Source organism: Ursus maritimus, unplaced genomic scaffold, assembly GCF_017311325.1.
Source record: "Ursus maritimus isolate PB19 unplaced genomic scaffold, ASM1731132v1 scaffold_16, whole genome shotgun sequence".
NCBI classification, from domain to species: Eukaryota; Metazoa; Chordata; class Mammalia; order Carnivora; family Ursidae; genus Ursus; species Ursus maritimus.
In genome coordinates this window covers 58,279,567-58,300,154 of record NW_024424008.1, presented here as the reverse complement: position 1 = coordinate 58,300,154, position 20,588 = coordinate 58,279,567, and the positions used below count along the sequence as shown (strand labels likewise).

General features: G+C 41.7%; 1 protein-coding gene across 1 annotated transcript in view; it reads left to right on the top strand.

The window, feature by feature from the left end:
- The first annotated feature begins 506 nt into the window (after positions 1-506).
- The window catches only part of CUL5 (cullin 5), an 88,115-nt gene continuing 68,033 nt past the window's right edge, over positions 507-20,588 (top strand). The window contains exon 1 of the mRNA XM_040631260.1: positions 507-637. Coding sequence (XP_040487194.1) covers positions 614-637 — 24 coding nt within the window. The 5' untranslated portion in view covers positions 507-613. The remainder of the gene's footprint in view (positions 638-20,588) is intronic.

Here is a 20,588-nt window from a genome sequence, read left to right as displayed (position 1 = left end):
ATCGCGGCGCTCCCCAGCACACCCAGTCCCCGGATTTGGGGCGGAGGTGGGGGGGGGGGGCAAGGAATATATCCAGTCCCGCCAGCAGAGGGCGCGCTGCCGCCCTCTCCGCAGCCTCCCGACCCACCAAGGCTTCCCGGCTCCCACGCTCGCTCCCGAGCGCGCCCCCGCCCGCCGCGTCACGTGATGCGGCCGCGGAACCTGAGCTGCCGGGCCTAAGCCGAGCTAAATTCGTTGCGGGTGGCTTCCGCGGGTGCAACCACAAAGGCTAATCCGAAAGACTGGGGAGGCTCGCGGAGTCGATGCTTCCTCTTCCAATTCAGGTCGGCTCCCGCTATCTCCTCCCCGTTCGCCGCTGCCGACTGCCCGAGCGTGTGCATGAGCTCTCTGGTGTGGGGAAACGCCGGTGACCATGTAGGCGGAAAGAGCGAGGAAGCTCCAGGTGCCTGGGACGAGGTCAGCGCTGTCGGCACGCCTCCGCTGCGCCCAGCACACCCCCGGTGCAGGCCGGCGGGCTGCTCGGCCCTGCTGGGAAGCCGGGCCTCCGCCTGTGGCCTGGCCCGGAGCGGCACGAAATCTCGCGCCGTCTCGCGAGAGGCGAAGTTGCAGGAACATGGCGACGTCGAATCTGTTAAAGGTAAGACCCTCCGTCCAGCCCGGCGTGGACTTCGCGCCCGCCGGCTCTGGCGCCTCGGGAGAGGCCCGGTTCGGGTTCGGCGGCCAAGTGTGGGAGTGCTTGGGGGTTGTCCGCCTCGGGGGAGGCCGGGGAGGCGGCCGCCGGGGACCAGAACGCTGGTCTGTGGCCTTGGGGTCGGGAGGCTCCGGCTGTCCGCCCGCCGGCCGGCCCGGGGTGTGCAGGGCCCGGCCGAGGGCAGGCGGCGAGCGCGGCTGGCGGGGGAGCCGCTGTGGGCCGGGGCGGCGGGCGCGTGGTGGTGCTGTGCGCCGGCCCCGCGTGCCGCGGTACCCTGGGGGTCTCCGGTGCGGCGAGAGTCCAAGACGCATGAACGGGAAATCCGAGAGAATGCTGCCCAGTCGGTCTCAACGGCCCGGCTGACCCTCGCCTTCTTAATCTCTGTTGGCCTCCTCTTGTGTGCACGAAATTCCGGGTCAGACAGCAAGCGGTGCCTTCCACCCCGCTCGCGCCCTCCCTCTTCTGCTCGCTGCACCTTTGCTCCTGTCCTCCCATTCCTGAGTTCCCATTTTTCATGTTTTTCCTTGGGAAACTGCTCCGCAGCCACGGTGCAGCACACAGTCCGCTGAGTGCCGAGGAAGCGCTCCGCAAAGTTACCGGATCCAAGACAAGGGTTAAAGTTAGTTTTGGATCTGTGGGATGGCAAGGGAGATGCAGGCCCAGAGGGGCGTATTCCCTGCCCTCAGAAAGCTGGGAGGAGAATGAGGAACACATGGCACATGCATAATAGAAAATAATGGAAAATACGTTGAAATATGCTGGAACCTCACTTATGTCTTCTTTACACCACCAGTACTAACTGCCTAACAGATGGGACTGTCTTATGAAATGCAGACCAAATTTTACTAATTTAAGAGGCAGTATATCTTCTTTTAAAAGGGGGAGGGGCCTAGAACGAAACTCAGTCTGCCACTTAGAAGCTATGTCACTTTGGGCAAGTTTCTTAACTTCTCCATGCCCAGGTGTCCTTATCAATAATACGGCGTTATCAATAGCATCTATCTCGTAGGAGCATTGTTAAGATCGAGTCAACGTATGTAAAATGCCTAAAGCAGTGACTGGCACTGAATTAGTGCCCGATGCATGCAAATAACCAGAGTGACTACTGCTACTTTCTCTGAGAAAACGAATTCATGGGAATGGAGTAAGCCAACCTACTCTCTTAGAACAGGATAGCAAAGTTCTAATAGATTCAGAAAGAAAACTTGTTTACCTTCTGAAGACTCCTGCTAGTGCTTCCCACATGTTTACATAAGCAATCGCTAATGTTACTCGTCGAAATGTGTTTAAGAAATAATTGGGTTCATGATCGTTTGTGTTTTTTTTTTTTTTTGGACTTGATTACTTGGATGTAAAGCAAGGGCTTACTCCCCCAAGAATTCTCTCTTAGAGAAGAGCAAGTCACTTTATTCCACTCCCTAGGAAGCCTCACAAAGGAGGAGAAGGTGCCCGTCTGAAGCTGCTTGAGTAAATACCAGTGAGTGCTTACTTTGTAGAGATTATGAATCTGTGCATCCAATACACAGCTGTAGAAGGAAAAAACTGCTTCAATATATAGAAAGTGGGCATTTAGGACTTAGGTTAAAAAGTTCACAAGGATTCAAAAAGTTCTACTCAGACAACTTTTATAAAATAAAGGAAGGTGATAATGCTTTGAAAAAACAGGTGAAGGACTCATTCACTCTAGTGAACATGAAGACAGATGCCAAAGATACACTGAAAATTTTTCAAATTGTTTTATGAAGTGTCGAAAGGGGGAGAAATAATTTCTGAATGTTATTTTATGTAGTATGTGATTTTAAATACATACAACTAACATCATATAATGGGCATTATACATAGACATTTGATTCTTCTATCTGTATCTCCGAAAGTTTACATGTTCAAGTTGGCCAGAAAAATCTTTTTCTTTTTTTCTTTTTTCTTTCTGTATTGGGAGTAGGGAGGGGGGTTGTCTCATGTTAATACTTAAAGAAGCAGCTAATTAAAAAGTGAAAAGTTTGTCATTTTGGAGAAATGTAGTGAGACCCTGCCAGGGTAGACCCGTAACATAATTCATAGGATCACTTAAATTCAGGTGTGGTACCTTGAGTAAAGATAGAGCTGAGTGGGATGTGGTCAGATTAGCCTTGTTTGCTTTTTTGACAGGACTAATAGACCGGTTCATAAGAGAAATGCCTTAGACATTGTGCAATTAGGTTTCACCAGAGTGTATTTGACAGAATTATCATGTCCTGTGGTCAAAATGGAGAAGCGTGGGCTAGATGAGAATACAGTTAGAACTGGATTCATGATCATAAACAGCTGTACCTGAAGTGATAAATCATCAACCCTGAAGTAGGTCTGTGGTGTCCTGCTGAAAAAATAAGTTTTCTTCCTATTTGCCAGTAACTTGGGTGGAGTTAAGTTTATTGAGTTTCTGGATGACAGTTTGGAGGGATAGCTAATATGTTACGAAAGATAACAAGATTCAGAGCTTTGATAGGAAACGTACAAGTCAGAGGGCAAAGCAGTAAAAACCACCTACATTTTTAATATTGGAATTTGATATAATAATGATTGTATTGTCTATTTAAAGCAAGTGGACTATGACTAGATTTTGGAAATCTAATATACAAAGATTTGTGTTGTATATTTTGTCATGAACAGTTACCAGTTACTGGGGGGGGGGGGGAATTATATCTCCCCAAACCTTTTAGTATTACTACTTTAAGTTTGTTTTTTTTAACATATAATTCTGGTTCCTTTGCTTTGGCAGTATCTAGACCCTGAGTGCTGTTTTCTTCATTTCTAGTTGAGTATCCTATCCCAAATAGCAGTTGTTTAAATCTTATTTCACTGAGTCTCAACCCCATTTAATTCTTAGCATATTACTGTATGTAGGTATTTCGAGTGCCCTTCACTGTGGTCAGTACCACACATTCATCCAGTTTCCCTATATTCTCTTTTTCAAGGCACCTGCTGTGTTGCTTCCTGGCTTGTTCTTCAGCCTTCATTTCGCCTGCAGGACCTGGCAGCACATTCCCTGTTATTTTGTTTCAGTCCCCTTATTCTGGCTTCCATGGAGTAAAAAAGTTCATGTATCTCCTCTTATAAAACTTCGACCCTTTTTCCTCTTGCCATTCATTCCCCAGGTTGTTTGAAAGGCAGCCCCCACTTGCTGCCTTTATAGTTCTTCACCTTCTTGCTCAACTTACCGTGACTCTACTCCCCTTACCCCCACCTAGTTAAAGCGAAGCTGCTAGTTTTGAGAGCAGTGGCAACTTCCTGATTGCCAAATGAGATTTTTCTCCGATATTATTGATGACTATCTCTGCTTCCCTTTTGATTTTTATGAGATTCTCTCTGTAGTGTCCTCTCTCTCAAATCACCGGTGTTTTTCACTGACCTCCCTCCTGTCCTCCCCAGTGTGATTATTTCTCAGGAGTTAATCTTCGGCCCTATTCTATCTTTGTACTTCTGTTTCTGGGGCAGTCCTAACTCCCATGATTTCACTATTTTTATCTCTTAACTCTGATCTGAGCTCTGGACCAAAACACAGTTCTGACCATATCACTTTCCTGCTCAGATACCTTTGGTGGTTCAAATTCTTTGATATCTTTCCAGTTGGGTCTTCTCCCTAATATCTCTCTGTCTGCCTCCCCTGCCCCCTCCTGCTCTCTTTCCTCTCTGTCCCCTTCTCCCCCTTTTTCTCTCTCACACACCCCTACTTCTACCTGGCTGGTTTCTTGTTGGTTCACTGGTACCATTATCTCAGTACTGGCCTCTTAAAATCTGTTTAGTCAGTAAGATCCAGCCCAGATTCCTCCCTTCTTAGTGCTCTCATTTGAACCTGTTGCCTGTGTGCACAGCCAGAGCACCGCATCACATTCTTTTAGCACTTGCTTTATGCCTTGTATATTAGTTGCATAGTCTATTTGCATATCTAACTCCCTTTCAGGATTGTAAGCTCCATTATTGCGGGGTCTTTATTTTATTGATCTTTTGATGCCTTAACCATCAAGTGTGGTGATCACTCATGGTAGGTGCTCCGTGAGTGAGTAATAGTTGCTTCAAAAGAGAAGTCTAGTGCAGTATCTGTGCATTGTAGATACTCATTAAATGAGTGTTGATTGGTTAAAAGGAGGAATTTCTTTTTTTTTTTTCCTTAAAGATTTTATTTATTTATTTGACAGGATAGAGACAGCCAGCGAGAGAGGGAACACAAGCAGGGGGAGTGGGAGAGAAAGAAGCAGGCTCCCAGCGGAGGAGCCTGATGTGGGGCTCGATCCCACAACGCCGGGATCACGCCCTGAGCCGAAGGCAGACGCCCAACCGCTGTGCCACCCAGGCGCCCCAAAAGGAGGAATTTCTGATTCTGTTCCCTTGTAATTAGATCTAGAGAGAGGGGGAGAAAAGAGGGGAGAAGTATAAAAACCAATCCATTAGAGAATCCAAACTTGAAACTGAAATAGGCACGCTACTGTTCCCAGTGGAAACTTTTTTATTTTTTGAGAGGAAAGAAAATGGAAATTCATTATTAAAATGATTCATTAGACACATATGTACTAGGCACCATGAATGATACAATGATGTGTAAAACATCTGTCCTCTTTGGGAAATCACATATACTACAGGAAATTAAAAGGCACTAATGATTTTTTCTAAGGCAAGAACGTAAGGAGTGTTAACACTGTGTGGTCCTTCACAGACTGAGGAGATCATTTCTGGTGGATTGATCAAGCATTGGAGTTGGATTTTGAAGACAGGGTAGACTTTTTGTAGGTGGTGATTAGGGTAAAATTTGGTGGGAATGGAGAGGAGATTGGTTCGGCTGTGCTGGAAGCAGGACTGCCTGCTGTGTTGCATGCTAGTGAATGGTGTTCCTTGAAATTGTCGGAGCCCAGTGGCCCAGAATAGGGGAAACGCGAGGAGACAAGAGGATGAGGGAAAGTCCTGGGCTGTGAAAGGTCTTCAATACAAGGCAAAGGAGTTTGAAATAAAGTCCTGTAGATGATGAGGAATATTTGAAAAATATGTGAGCGGAGATCTTGTCAAGCCCTCAATTTATTCTTGGCTCTTCCACATAAAACCTATTACTTAGCATTACTTTTATTTTATGTGTATTCAAAATCTTGACTCGTAGGGTGGTCATGAATGAGGGGCATTTGTGCCGGGGACACCGTGTTCATTGGAACCTTAACAGGGAGTCAGTAAGTCTCTGGAAATTCATTGAACAAGTTCAATTCATTGAACAAGTATTCAGCATTTTCTAATTCCACCTGGTGATTTAGGCAAATTCCTGCCCACGTATATTTTTCTGTTGGGGAGAGGCAAAAAAACATATAAGCAAATAAATAGGTCAGATATGCTATGAAAAAAAACAATTAGGGTAAGGGTAGAGAGGGATCAATGTTATTTTTGATGGGTTGATAGGGGAAGGCCTCTGAGGAGGTGACATTGGACGTGAGACCTGAGTGAAGCAAGGGCACATGCCATGTACATATTTCGGAGATTTCCAGGTAGAGGGAATTTTAGGAGCGGCCAGCATAAAGGCATTAAGTCAGGAACATGCTTGGCAAAGAACTATGGATGTGATTACCGAGATGTGAATGTTGTCAGTAAATGGTTAAGATACACAACTGAGTGGTTCTTTTTAATTTCTATTTGAACATAAGTGAGAGCCTTATTTAGAAGCTACCTTGTCACTTTTCATTGAGTTGAGGGGAATTGCCCTTCCAAATGGGCATGTGAGAGGCACATGATCCTTCGAGCCACCTGCCCTCCCTCCAGTGTCCCGTCTTAGACATGGTTACCTTCTGCATGGCCTAGGGAGAAAAGGAACTCAGGGTTATGTATGTTGGTGGACTAAATTAGTTACTATAAGTCTGTGATAAATGTCGATGTGAGCATTGTTCATGTTCTGTGAAAATAAATGAGCAATTAATAATCTGGCAGTGATGTGTATTAATGCTCTGACAGGAAGTGACAGTTTAGGATAGACTTTGAGACATCAGTCGTTTATCAGTGGGTTAGAAAAGGGAAATTTTAGACTGCAGGAGGGTATCAAGAGGACACTAGACATCCATCTCGGGGGCGGAAAAGAAGGGTGGAGGAGAGATAGACAAAGACAGGTGTTTCTTATTGGATGTTTTGCAAGGTGTCCTGGTGAACCTAGTTGTGTCCCAGAAAGCCTTCTGACTTGTGCCTCGGTGTAGGAGGTGTAGAGTGAGTTGGTGCCTGATGGACTCTACACAAGTGACCAGGTGACGGCGCGGGTTAGAACATTGGTCATAAGACATGTAGTACAGGTGATGCCCTGGATGTGTGATATTTGTAATGGGGTTTGTTCATTCTACAAATATGTAGGCATTTATTCTGTGCTGGATACTAGTCTAAGTGTGGTAGAGTAGTGGATATGACAGACAAGGTCCCTGGTCTTTGGGGCTTATATTCAGACTTGTAAATGCTGACACCAAAGAAGTAACACATCGGGTAGTTTTTGTAGAAACGAGAGCTATGATGGAAACAGTATAATCAAGAGTGTTCAGAAGATGGGGGCACTATTTTACTTATATACAACAAAATAATTTTATCTTTTTCCCCTCAATACTGCTTTCAACTACGTTCTGTTGAATTTTCCTTCCCTGCCACTTGATGACATTTCAACCCCGTCTCCTAGCTTTCTGTTTTTTTAGAAAAAAAGTCCTTTTAGTCTAAATTAAGAATTTCAATCTCAAAGCCAAATTAAATCTATATGCTTAAGCCCTTGGCTTCAGATCTGCAGAGAGGAATGGGGTAAAGGCGGTCTTCTTAGGTTGGTTTAGGAAGGCCTCTGGGGGGTGACATTGACGCTAGACCTGACTGATATGCATTCTATTCTAGGCAAAGCTCTTGAGGTGCTGTGGTGAGCTTGGCTTACTTGAGGAACACGTTTAAAAGGGTGGTGTGGCTGGAACCTAGTGAGAATTGCCAGGAATCAAATATATACTGGAGTTCTGTGGTTCTTTTGGTTAATGGGGATTGCAGATGTGGTTTTAAAATCCCATAACTGGGAATGCTAGTGGGTCATAGACTATATAGGAACCCACACATTCAAATAGCCTCATGATTTACACGGAAGACACAAAATACACAAATTGGATTCCTTTTGTAAAGTGATTAGAATGCCATCATTGGATAAAATTCATCATCAATAGGATAGGAACTTCACAGAGGGAACAAATGCACATCTTAAATCACACAACCTCCCTGTGATGCAGTCAGAATGTTACAGGCATGAAAGTGTGCAGGTGATAAAAGTAATGGCTACTAATTGTGTCCATGTCATTATTTTTGGCCTTGCCTCAACTTGTCCTTTAACTTTTCTTGTTCCTTTGTCATCACAAGGATGTTATAAGAACATGTACAGTAATAATAACTAAATTTTCTGTTTTTTTCCAAATGCAAGTTTGTTTGTTTTAAGATGGTTTGGGTGTTTTTTTTTTTAGTAAGCTCTATACCCACTATGGGGCTCGAACTCACAGCCTGAGATCAAGAGTCGCTTGCTGCACTGACTGAGCCAGCCGGGCGCCCCCAAATGCAACATTTGATATCATAAATTGTTGTCATAGGATTACTTCTACAGTTTGATGCCATATGTTTTGTCCCATATGTTATGTAGGGATTTCTGGACATTTCAGGGCAAACCAATTGGTCAGTATTTGTGTTATTTTGTTGTAAATTGAGTAATTTAAAAATGATTCTAAGTACATTTTGCAAGCTAGTGGACAATTTTCTGTTTTTGTTTACTCTCCTGTGTTTAAGCATTACTAATTTTTTTTTAAAGATTTTATTTATTTATTTGACAGAGATACAGATAGCCAGCGAGAGAGGGAACACAAGCAGGGGGAGTGGGAGAGAAAGAAGCAGGCTCATAGCGGAGGAGCCTGATGTGGGGCTCGATCCCATAACGCCGGGATCACGCCCTGAGCTGAAGGCAGACGCTTAACCGCTGTGCCACCCAGGCGCCCCAAGCATTACTAATTTTTTTAGCATGGTACCACATTTTATATGTGCACACAAGGAATTATGTACCTACCTTTTTCTTGGGATTAAATAAAATGGAATTGTTGCAGATGAACCCATTGTTTGAAAAACCACTCTTGAATTTCAATAGAAAGTGTGCAGAACTTTTTTAAATAACATATTCTAGAAAGATCTATATGGCATTTTTCATTACTGCACTATAACATCCCCCCACCCCAAACATTTTACAAAAAATTAAACTTCGCTTTCTTCGTAATGCATGCTTGTTTTTCTTTGAAATAATCACCATGGCTATAGATAAGAGATCGTAGGATTTGACCGTCAATTTGTTTTAGAACTGGTTATTCCATTAGGGGGTACTTTATAGATACAGCTGAACGTATTTTATTGGTTCTGAGTAACCAACATGTTCTATTAAGAGATCCTGATTTCTCTGTATTGATTAGAGTAGGAAAGGGAGGTAAGCCTTTGTTCATCTATTTTTCTTTCTTTTTTTTTTCTTACTGTTTTCATCCTATCTCTCCTCTTGTTTCTGAGAAACTTCACACTGATGCTTTTTTTTTTTCCTCAGCCTTGTGGGGGAGACATTAAGTAAAGAACAGTTTAGTAGTGTATACTTTTATCTTATTTAAAATAAAGAGGAACAGTGAACACAGGAGAAAAGAAATGAGGCCAAGAGTTGAGTTAGAACTTCAGCATTTGCTTTTATTGGACTGTACATCCCAAACAACCTACCATTTCTTCCAAATCATTCAGCTCAAGTGCATTCCTCCCCTGGCGTTTCTTCTATGGTCAGCGTTCTGTCAGTTACTCACTCAAGTCAGAAATCTGAGTGCCGTAGAAAGAACAAACACATGTTTAGGTACCCTAGTCCCATTTAAAAAAATGAGAAAAAAGTGTGTGTGGGGTTATATATGATTTTTTTTTAAAGAAAATGTTTTAGACCTATTTATTAATCTATATTGGACCTCTAATCTAAATTCTAAAATTAATATCCTTTGTATTTTGAATTATATTGGGGAGTTCCAGTGAGGGGGAGCGACTGATAAGTCATTTAAGAGCTTAGTGCCTTAATGTTGCTTTTGTTGAGTCATTTTGAGCTTTCTCTCATTCCTATATCTAACTACCACCAAATCCTGTTACTGTAGGAGAATAAGAAGGAATAGTAGTTATGGTAGGAGTCCCTAATGTAATAAAGGTAGCCAGCACTTATATCATGTTTAATTATTTCATTCATGTCTCTCAGCATTTTAGATGTCTTATTAAATCCTGTAACAACCCTTGCACATAGATAACTTTGTTAAATCCATTTGACTTAGATGAAACTGAAGCACAGAGAGTTTAAGTAACTTATTCAAGGTCACATGGTTGGTAAATGGCTAAGTCATAATTCTTTTCTTACAAAACGCTTCATGAACATCTCACCAGCAGCACCTTGCCTCCGTGTAGGGCTTCGTCATGTATTGCTTGTATGGACTGTTGTGGAGGCTTCCTGTTAGACTGTTCTAATTTTTCCTTCAATGAATTTATAGGTGATCATTTAGAAGTCGAATGTAATCATGCCAATAGCCAGTGGCTACCTTTCCCCCCCAGCTAAAGAATTTTATTTAATGTGTTTAATCTGTTACTGTCATTTATTTTGCTTAGATTAAATACTTTCTTACTTTCTGACACAAAAAGGTGTTCCAGGATCATCTCTGCCCCAACCTTGGAATTAACATTTTCTCCAAGGAACCTTTTCATGGAGTATGGTATTGAGAAATCAGAATCTGGATGCTAGGTATGCTAATTGCTACTGGGGTGTTGTTCCTCCGAGGCCCTCCCATTGGGCGGAGCTGGGACACACATGCCCCTACGTGCATGCGCGCGCACGCACACACCCTGTGCTCGTTTCTGTATTCTGTAGACACCAGTGAGTTCACCGCAGTCCTTCCAATTCCAGTAAACTCATTTCTGTCCTTTTCCCTTTCCATATAATGTGACTTCTTTCTCTGACAGTGAGAAATCTCATTGACACTGGCTTTCGGACTGAGTTATTCAGGAAGGAAGGAAAGAAGGGAGGAAGCTATTACAACATTTTTAATATGTATAGATGTAAAACCAGCTATAAATTCCTTAAACTCAGAATTCTTTAACAATTAAAAGATAGTTACCAATTAAATACAACACTAAAAACTCAGTAATATTTAAATGAACAGCACTAGCGTAACAATTTTTAAAGCAAGATTTATTGAAATGTGACCTATATGCAGAAATGCATATAAATCCTACATGTGTAGCTGGATACATTTTTTATAAAGCAAACATACCTGTATAATCAGCACCCATATCTAGAAATAGAATATTAACAGTACCCCTGAAAGCCCCCTCGCTCTTGCCCTGTCCTAGTCTCTAATTTGGAACCCCCAAGCCCAGGGTAATCACTATGCTGACTTCTAATAACTGTAGATGTGCTTTCTCTGTTCATGAACTCTATTCGTGTAGTCTTGTGACTTTTTTGCTCAACATGTCTGTGAGGTTCCTCTATATTACTACATGTTAAATTTTTGTTGCTGTATAGTATGCCACTATTAGGAATATTTCACAGTTTATTCATCTTATTGTTGATGGACATTTGGGTTGTTAATAGTTTTTTACTCTTGAGAATAGAGATACAATGTGCTTTCTTGTACAGGTTTTTGGTAGATGTATGTATGCAGCTCAGTTGGAAGTCTACCCAGAAGTGAAGTTAGTGTGTCACATGACATACATATGTTTAGCTTTCGTGGATACTGCTAAGTAGTTTCCTAAAACAGTTGTATGAGTTTACACTCACCGGAAGGATGAGAGTTCGGGTTTCTCTGAATTTTCTCTAATACTTGGTATTGTCATTCTTTTCAATTTTAGCGTTTTGTATGTAGTGATATTTCATTGAGGTTTTAATATGTATTTCCATGATGATTAATGATGATGGGTGCTTTTTCATATGGTTATTGGCCATTTAGATATTGGCTTTGTGGAGGGTCTGTTCAAGTGTTGTGCCAGGAATTGGATTGGATTGTTTTTCCTCTCTTACTGATTTTTAGTAATCTCTACATATTTTGGATAAGAGCCTTTCTTGGATATATGTATTAGAAATAATTTCTTCCACTCTGTGGGCAGCTTTTTCACCTCCTTAATGGTATCTTTTAAGGAGCAAAAGTTCTTATTTTTAATATTCAAAAGTTCTTATTTTTAATATTGTACAGTTTACCCAAATTTTTTTTATGGCTAGTGCTTGGTTATAAGGTCATACAAATGATCCAGACTCTACTTGTGTTAATATCTTACTTAATTTTTAAAAACAAAAACAAAATGAAGAATTTATTGTTATACTTTTGAGCCACAAAAATATATCTTGGGACCCTTCTAGGAGTCCCTTAATCACAGTTTAAGAAATGCCATATTAGAGTGTGATTTCCTTGAAGACTTTTCATTTGTAAGTCCCAATGACTTGCATAATTCTTCAAGTACATTAGGCAATCAAGATATTCGTTCAATGAATAAATGAAACAAAGGAATGATGAAGCCCCCCAAATAAGTTCAGACTCTTTCACCAGTCCTGTAAGTTTTGTTGCTGTTTTTTTCATTAAAATTAGCTGTTTGCGTTTCTAAAAATTTAGGCACTATCAGAATTTGTTTAAAAAATTTTTTTCCTCTATAAAAGAAACCTAAAGGTTTTAAAGGGAAGTTTAGTTTGAAATTTCTCATTTCACTGGAAAAAGATGTTTAGCTTTTTGGAAAAGTGTTCTCTTTTGCACCATGTTTAAAGATAAATATGTCTTTCATGTAGTGGTGCTTCTGCGTTGTGGTTTTTAGATTATTACCAGTGAATTTTTATAATCATGGATTTTTTTTTTCCTGCCTTTTTTTTTTTTTTTTTAATGAAATTAAGTCAGGGGTTGTATTCTGCCCATAGGTTGCAAGTCCCTCCATTACTCATTCAGGAAACACTCAAGGAATAGTTAAGAATAAGGCTCTAACAGGGGCACCTGGCTGGCTCGTTCACAAGGGCGTGCGACTCTTGATCCTTGGGGTCAGGAGTTCAAGCCCTATGTTGGGTGTAGAGATTACTTTAAAAAAATAATAAAATCTTAAAAAAGAAAAAAAAGAAAAGAAAGAGGCTCTAACCGGAATACACTGCTTGCATTTGAACCCCAGCTCTGCCACTTATTGTCTATAATCTTAGGGAAATAACCTAACCTAATCTCAGGTTATAGTGTACAGTTTTTTTCATCTATAAAGTGAGAATAATATCACCAAACGCAGAGAGTAGTTATAAAGATTAAATGAATTAATACTTGTAATATTTAAAACAGTACCTGACACACAATTAATAGTCAGATATTATAAAGTAAAACAATCAAAGTTGATGGAATGAGCTACATTGAAGATTATACTGAACTTAAATAATAGAAGTTATAAATAGCTGAACTCAGATTTGGTTACAGTTATTGGATATTCAAATTACCCACCAAAATGTAAAGGAAGCTATTTAGAGATGAGCAAAAGGAAATCATCTTTCGTATCGCAGTTATCACATGTAAAAAATTTATTGACCCTAACCCCAGATTAGTTAAGTGCCATATATTTGCAGTGAAAGAAATAGTACAAAATATTGTAAGGGAATGACTAAACAAAAACAAAAATATAATGAGAAGTTTTTTAAATTTCACCCTTCTATAATGTCAGTGTCAAGCATCCTACTCTGATTACCCCCTCCTGTCTTTCTGACTCATTTTAATGTTCTTAGTCCAGTAATCTAGCTTCACTAAGGCCTTTAATTCATTGATTCTACCACCTTAGTGTCTTAGTGTCTTAGTGTCTTAGATCTGTGAGTTGATAATTTTTATCAAATTAGGAAACCTTTTGGCTTTTATTTCTTCAGGTATCTACTCACCCCTCCACCCCTGACCTCAAGACTCTGGTTATATGTAAGTTAGGTCATTTGATGTTGTTCCATAGCTTCCCGAGAATCATTTTTAGAAATGTTTCTATGATGTTCATGCTTTCCTCTATTTTCTTGAACTTGTGAAGTATATCATAGCTGGTTTAACATCATGCTGTACTGAAACTATCATTCATGTCATTTCCGGGGCAGTTTCTGTTGATGGGCTTTTCTCTTGATGATGGGTTATATTTTCCTTCTTTGCCTGCTTGGTAATTTTTAATTCAATGCTAGACATTGTGAGTTTTATGTTTTTGGGGCCTGAGTTTTTCAAATATCCTGTAAATATTTCTGGATTTGGCTTTGACACAATTAAGTTACTTGGAATCAGCGTGATCTTTTTGAAGCTTGCTTTTGAGTTTTGTTAGAGTGGGTCTGCAACAACATTTAGGGTAGGAGTACTTTGGCTCCGCTATACATGCAGTGCCTTTCTGAGGACTCTCTCTAATGTTAAGGAGCATTTCTACCCCGGCTGGTAGGAACACAAACTATTCTTAGCCCTTTATGAGCCTGGCTGATTGTTCTGTCTGCTCCTTTCTGATGGACCTTTCCCTAGTCTCTGATAGTTTTCTCATACACATGTGCAAGTCAGAATTCAGTCAAGGGCTCAAGGGGACCTCTCTGTATAGCTCTAGTACAGCTCTCTTTTTTTCTGTCTACGCCACAGATTTTTGTCTCCTTGTCCTCTCTAAACTCTGGCTCCTAAGTGAAGCGTCCAGGCTGTTTGTGCTGAGGCTTGGAAACTCTCTAGGCAGTATGTTGGGGATTTGTAGGGCTCTCCTACGATGGTTTTCTCGGGAAGTACTGTCTTGTACTGCCCTTTGGCTCTAGTTGTTGAGGCAGGAGGGGGAAATCTGGCTACTGTTGTTCAGTTGTGGTTGGAAGCAGAACTCTGTCTCTTATTCTGATGTCCTTTCTCTCAGTCTTTACTGGCATTAATTCTTTGTTCAGTATTGTAATCACTCCCTTGAATACACTTTGACCTCCCTGCTCCTCTCTCATTTCACTTGCAAAAACCGCAACCCTGGTTAAATCATCTCTCTACCTTTTAGTGCCAGCACCTGTGTGAATGTTGCAGGCAAAAGACACATCTGTACCATTTTCACCTTAAATCCATGACCAGAGTCTGTAAGTGAGCCCAGTCACACGATTATAGTCATTTATTCTACTTCCTAGATAGCTGTTTCGTATCTTTTCTCTCAGAATTCTAGTACCTCCTCCCACATCTTCCAAGGCATTTTCCTTTTTTCTACATCACTGAGAAATTGAAGCAATCAGAGAAGTTTGCAGAGTGGCACTTACATCATCTCCCCTCCTCCGAACATCTGAATGTGCACGCCTTGCCTTCCCCTCTCAGTGTATAGTCATTTCCTCCACCTGTGCACTGTAGGCCCCTCTCTCTCTTGCCTACCCAGGGCAAATTAAATTTAAATGCAAATTCTCCAGCGGTTTCCCTCCTTTTCTCCCACATCATCAATAGTATATCTTGGAACATGCCCATCAGTATAAAAACATACTGTATTTATCCCATTGTAAAAAAAAATTTGACTCCCTCTCCCTGTATCAGCTCCCCTGCCATTTCTGTGCTCTTGTACAACAAAAGTGCCAAGAGTTGTTTGTATTTTTCCAGTTTTTTCCTTCTTTTTCTCTCTTTATTCGCTCCAGTCAGGCTTTTGTCCTTAGCGCTCTATGAAATGCTTTTCTATGATTAATGTAAAGCCTGACTTCCCTTTTGCTATTTCAGTAGTCCTCCTACATAATCTTTCAGGAGCATGAGCTGCCCTTGATCACTCCCCCCTTTCTTGATATGCTTTATTCCCTTGGTTTCCAGAATACCAGAGTCTTGATTTTTGTGCCACCTCTGTGGTTGCTCCTTCTGTCTCCTTTCCTAGTTCTTACTCTTCTTCCCACCTCTTAGTGTTGGATGCCTAAGGCCGTGGGCCTTGGTCCTCTTCTCTCTTAGGTTCACTGCCTTGGTCCAGTAACAAGTTTTAAAATCCATCTGTAGGGGCGCCTGGGTGGCTCAGTGATTAAGCGTCTGCCTTCGGCTCAGGGCGTGATCCCGGAGTCCTGGGATCGAGCCTCAACATCAGGCTCCTCTGCTGGGAGCCTGCTTCTTCCTCTCCCACTCGCCCTGCTTGTGTTCCCTCTCTCTCTGGCTGTCTCTCTGTCAAATAAATAAAATCTTAAAAAAAAAAAAAAAGAATAAACCCATCTGTACTCCAGTGACTTCCATATTTTAATTTCCTGACCAGACCTTTCTTTTAATTGTAGAGTTGCTTATGAAACTGTATTCAACATCTTCAAAGGGCTGTTGAGTAGATGGGTCAGATGTAGCCCATCTGAAACCAAATGCCAGGGCTTTCCTTCTCAGCCTGTTCCATGTGCGGTGTTTTCCCTTCCAGTTGATGGCAGTGCCATACTTCTTGGACATGTCAAATGACAACTAAAACAATTAAGAAACGAGTTTGATGTCCTTGATTCCAAGGAAGATGATCCATGGGTTGAGGGAGTACAGTGCCTAACAGCCAGTGGAGAGAGTACTCTTCCTGAAGGATTTGGGGCAAGGGCAAGTTTTGTAGAATGTTAGAAGAGGTGGCACAGAAACAGGGCCTGATTGGTTAGGACGTTGGAGATTACCTTATGAGGCAAGCAGGCCCGCTTCTCAAGGGTAAGATAAGCTAACTGAAGCTGAGTTGGAGGACTGTGGTGTTAGGTTTCCTTGGCAGTGAGGTTTTTCCCGTAAGTGCAGGAGGACGTAGGTTTAGATTTGTGACATGGGCTGGGCTCCAGGAGTGGACTTCCTATTGTGGGTCTTGACAGATCAGACAAAAGCCTTAGAGTCCTGCTTTGCTCTGTTCTCTCATGCCCGATGCATACTATTGGGAAATCCTACTTACTGCCACCTTTAAAACATAAAATGTAACTACTGCTCCCTACTTCTGTTGCTGCTATGCTGGTCCAAGTCCCTGTCACCTCTCACCTTGCCTCCTAAACTTACACTCAGCTTGCTCTTGCCCCTTATAATGTATTTCTAACATTGCAATCAGGAAGGTTTTTATTTTATTTAATTTTATTTATTTATTTTTAAAAAATATTTATTTATTCGACAGAGATAGAGACAGCCAGCAAGAGAGGGAACACAATCAGGGGGAGTGGGAGAGGAAGAAGCAGGCTCATAGCGGAGGAGCCTGATGTGGGGCTCGATCCCATAACGCCGGGATCACGCCCTGAGCCGAAGGCAGACGCTTAACCGCTGTGCCACCCAGGCGCCCCAGGAAGGTTTTTATTTTTTATTTATTTTAATTTTTAATTTTTAAATTTTTAAATTTTTTTCAAGGTTTTCTTTATTGACTTGAGAGAGAGAGTTCAGAAGCTGGGGGAGAGGTAGAGGGAGAAGCAGACTCCCCACTGAGCTGGGAGCCTGACATGGGGCTCCATCCCAGGACCTGGAGATCATGACCTGAGCCAAAGGCAGACACTTAACCATCTGAGCCACCCAGGTGCCCCAGGAAGGTTTTTAGATGTAAATCAGTCATGTCACTGCTTCCTCAGAATCTTCTCATTGTTCCTCATCTCACCTATAATAGAGGTTATAATGGCCTTCAAGGCCCTGCAAGATCCAAACCTCTTTTGCTTCCCTCACTTCCTCTGCTCTCTCATCTGTCCTTTCTCTGCTCTACCTTGAATACATCAAGCATGCTTCTACCTTAGGGTCTTTCCAGTGGCTGCTTCCTCTGCCTGGAATGCTCCTTCAGATGTCCCTCATGACCAGCTCCCCACTGGCCTCCTCATAGCCCGCTTGTGTGTTTGAGAAGAAAGCCTGTGAGGGCATTAGTTGCACTGAAAGGAGTGAGGGATAGAGGGGCAGGGGTATAGCAGATGTTGAAATCTTGGTGAAAAAGAGCGAGTGGGCAAGATAATCCTAGATATACTAGGAATTGGTGAGTTCAGCCTACTGCTGTTCTGAGTAATAATGAGAGAATGCATAAGACACTTTGTAGCAAATTGATAGAGATGAGGCAGCCTTCAGTTAGCCAATGGAAACGTTCATAAATTAGGGTTCATAATTTGGAGGTCCCTTCATATACTGATAAGGCATGCTGTTTTGTAGATAGTGGATTTGGTGTCCTGCTGCTTAGTTATGATTTAATGATATGCTTTTCAGTTTAACAGAGAATAGGCCAAAGAATTGCTTGAACATCATTTTTTGACTATAAAAGATTAATAGAAAACATTCAGTTATTGAATTCCTCCTTTAATTCAGTATTAGGGGAAAATGTTTCTGAAGTTAGTTTTTTATGTTTCATCAAGCAGAAGAACCAAAATGTATTTCCTGTTATTTTGCCATAGCTAATAGGTTTCAGAGTCTAACTGGTATTTAATTTACCTCAAACACCTGTTTACTCCAGTCCTCTGTACCTTTTTGATTTTTAATCGCAAGATTTATACTATGTTTAATTTTATGAATTGCCAAAATTGCTAAGGGAAATAGACTTAGTTGATGTTACAAAGTATCCTCAGATTAAGGGGATATATTCTCCAGCGTCATAGCCAAAAAAACTTTCTGTGGTTCTTTTGAATTTGTTTATTTGCATGCTCCTCCCTCGGAACAGTAGAAAAAGTGAAGCCAGTCATAAGGTTAGTACACAAATTTTATGGCATAGAATTAAAATGTGACTCTGAATTTCTCCATTGCCAACACTTAAGAGCAAAGTTACCTACATGATTCACTAAAGTCTATAAGGTAAAAACGAAGCACAGCTAATCCCAGTACAAAATTTTGAGTGAATATCACTTGTGGGTGCTTATAATAAGAATGTTGTAATTTTGGGGCACCGGGGTGGCTCAGTTGTTGAGCGTCTGCCTTTGGCTCAGGTCATGATCCCGGGGTCCTGGGATTGAGCCCCATATCGGGCTCCCTGCTCAGCCGGAAGCCTGCTTCTCCCTCTCCCAATCCCCCTGCTTATGTTCCCTCTCTCGCTGTGTCTGTCTCTGTTAAATAAATAAAATCTTAAAAAAAAAAAAAAAAAAGAATGTTGTAATTAAAATACGTACCTGGGGCAAGACAGTACGGTAACTTTTAGGATCATCAGTGTTCGTGGATATAAAATGTGAGCACAGTCTGGCTGTGATGTCTGTCACCTCATTGATCAGCAGGGTTGATCTGGCTGATCTGGCTGACTAGACAGGTGTCCCCTCCTTCCCTCACCACTCCATGTACATCCCTCCCAAAGCTGCACACTTGGTTGAAGAGGATGACCCTCCCCAATAGAGGAAGACAGTTCTTTTGTCGAGGGTATATGAGTAGCTATACTCCTCTGCTAGAACCTCCAAACAAGCTCTCAGGGTCCATTTGTAGGAGAGCGCAGGGTAGTAAGGCTTGCAAGACTCCAGACACATTCAAATGCAGCCCTGCATGTCATAGACCCTCCAACATTTTTATCATGAATTTGCTAAATATGCTGATTCTGAAGTCAAGAGATTCTGATCCAGTAGGTCTGAGTTAAGTTTTAGAAACTTGTATGTGAAACCTCCGCACTGGGTGATTCTGGTGTGGGATCTTGTTAGACCACATGTTTAGAGACCACTTCTGGGTTTTAATTTTAGGGAGTTTGCAGATTCCAGGTAGTCAGTCTAGAAGCTTCCCTGATAACGAGTGAGCAGCATCTTTAAGAACATTATATAGTAAAAACAATGAGTTCCATAGGTGTGTTTGGACATTTTTCATGAGCATGTTAGGAAATGGATGACTCGTGTGGAAATTTATTGGTGAAAGCAAGTCACATGGCCACAGTAGTAATGACTGAACACATATGGTCTCTCTCCTCTCTCTCTCTCTTTCTAGTAATGTAATGAATTGGTGACCTCTTTTTAATATTCGACCACTTCACATTTGTGGGATAAACCATGTGTGATTATGAAGTATCATTCTTTTAATACACCACTTGTTTAATTTGCTAATACTTATTTAAGATTTTTGCACCTATGTCCTTGTTGAATTTGTCTAGAGTTTCCATTTCTTGTGCTCCTCTCACCAGTTTGGTGTCAGGGTTTTGTTAGTATTAAAAAAGGGGATGGGTATTTTTCTGGTTTTTGTTGTTGTTTTGTTTTTCCGTTTTCAGAGTTTATATAGACTCTCAGTGTATTTTTTTGTGGGGAATTTAGGGCAACTATAAAATTAGAAGGCACAGTCTCTATACACAAGACCACCCTCGCTTCTGATACCAGCTACAGGTTTGGAGGGTTCCCAAAACCACCCCGAGGTTCAATAATTCATTAGAAAAACTGATAGATCTTACAGACTCATATGTCATGATATGGCTTATTAAGGAGAAAGGATACAGATTGAGATCTGCCAAAGAAAGAGACATGCAGGGCAGAGTGTAGGAGGGTTCCAAACACAGAGCTTTCCTCGTCCTCTCGCTTGTAGTCAGATCGTGTATCTCTCTTGGCCTTACTGTGTGACCATGTGTATGGAGTACTGTTTGCCAGAGAAGCTCACCCAACCTTTAGGATCCAGAGTTTGCTTAATTTTTATTTTTTGAGTGATCTCTACACCCACCATGGGGTCACAACCCTGAGATCAAGAGTCGCGTGTTCCACTTACTGAGCCAGCCAGAGTTTTTATTGGGGCTTCGTTATGTAGGCATGACTGATTAATTGCTTGTGGATAATCTCAGTCTCCATTTTGGTTAACCCAAAACCACCTCTCAGAGTTACAGTGGTGTTTCTGGATTGGTCAGCCCCAACCCTAAGGACTCTGTGGGTATGGTCACTTCTCTCCTTAAATCACATTTGTTAGATTATCCAGTTTGACCCAAGGTTACCAAGCAAACAAAGGTCTCTTATCAGACACACTCTGAGAGCCCAGAGATTACCTACCAGAAGTCAAGGACAAAGACCAGACCTTCTCCTTGGGCA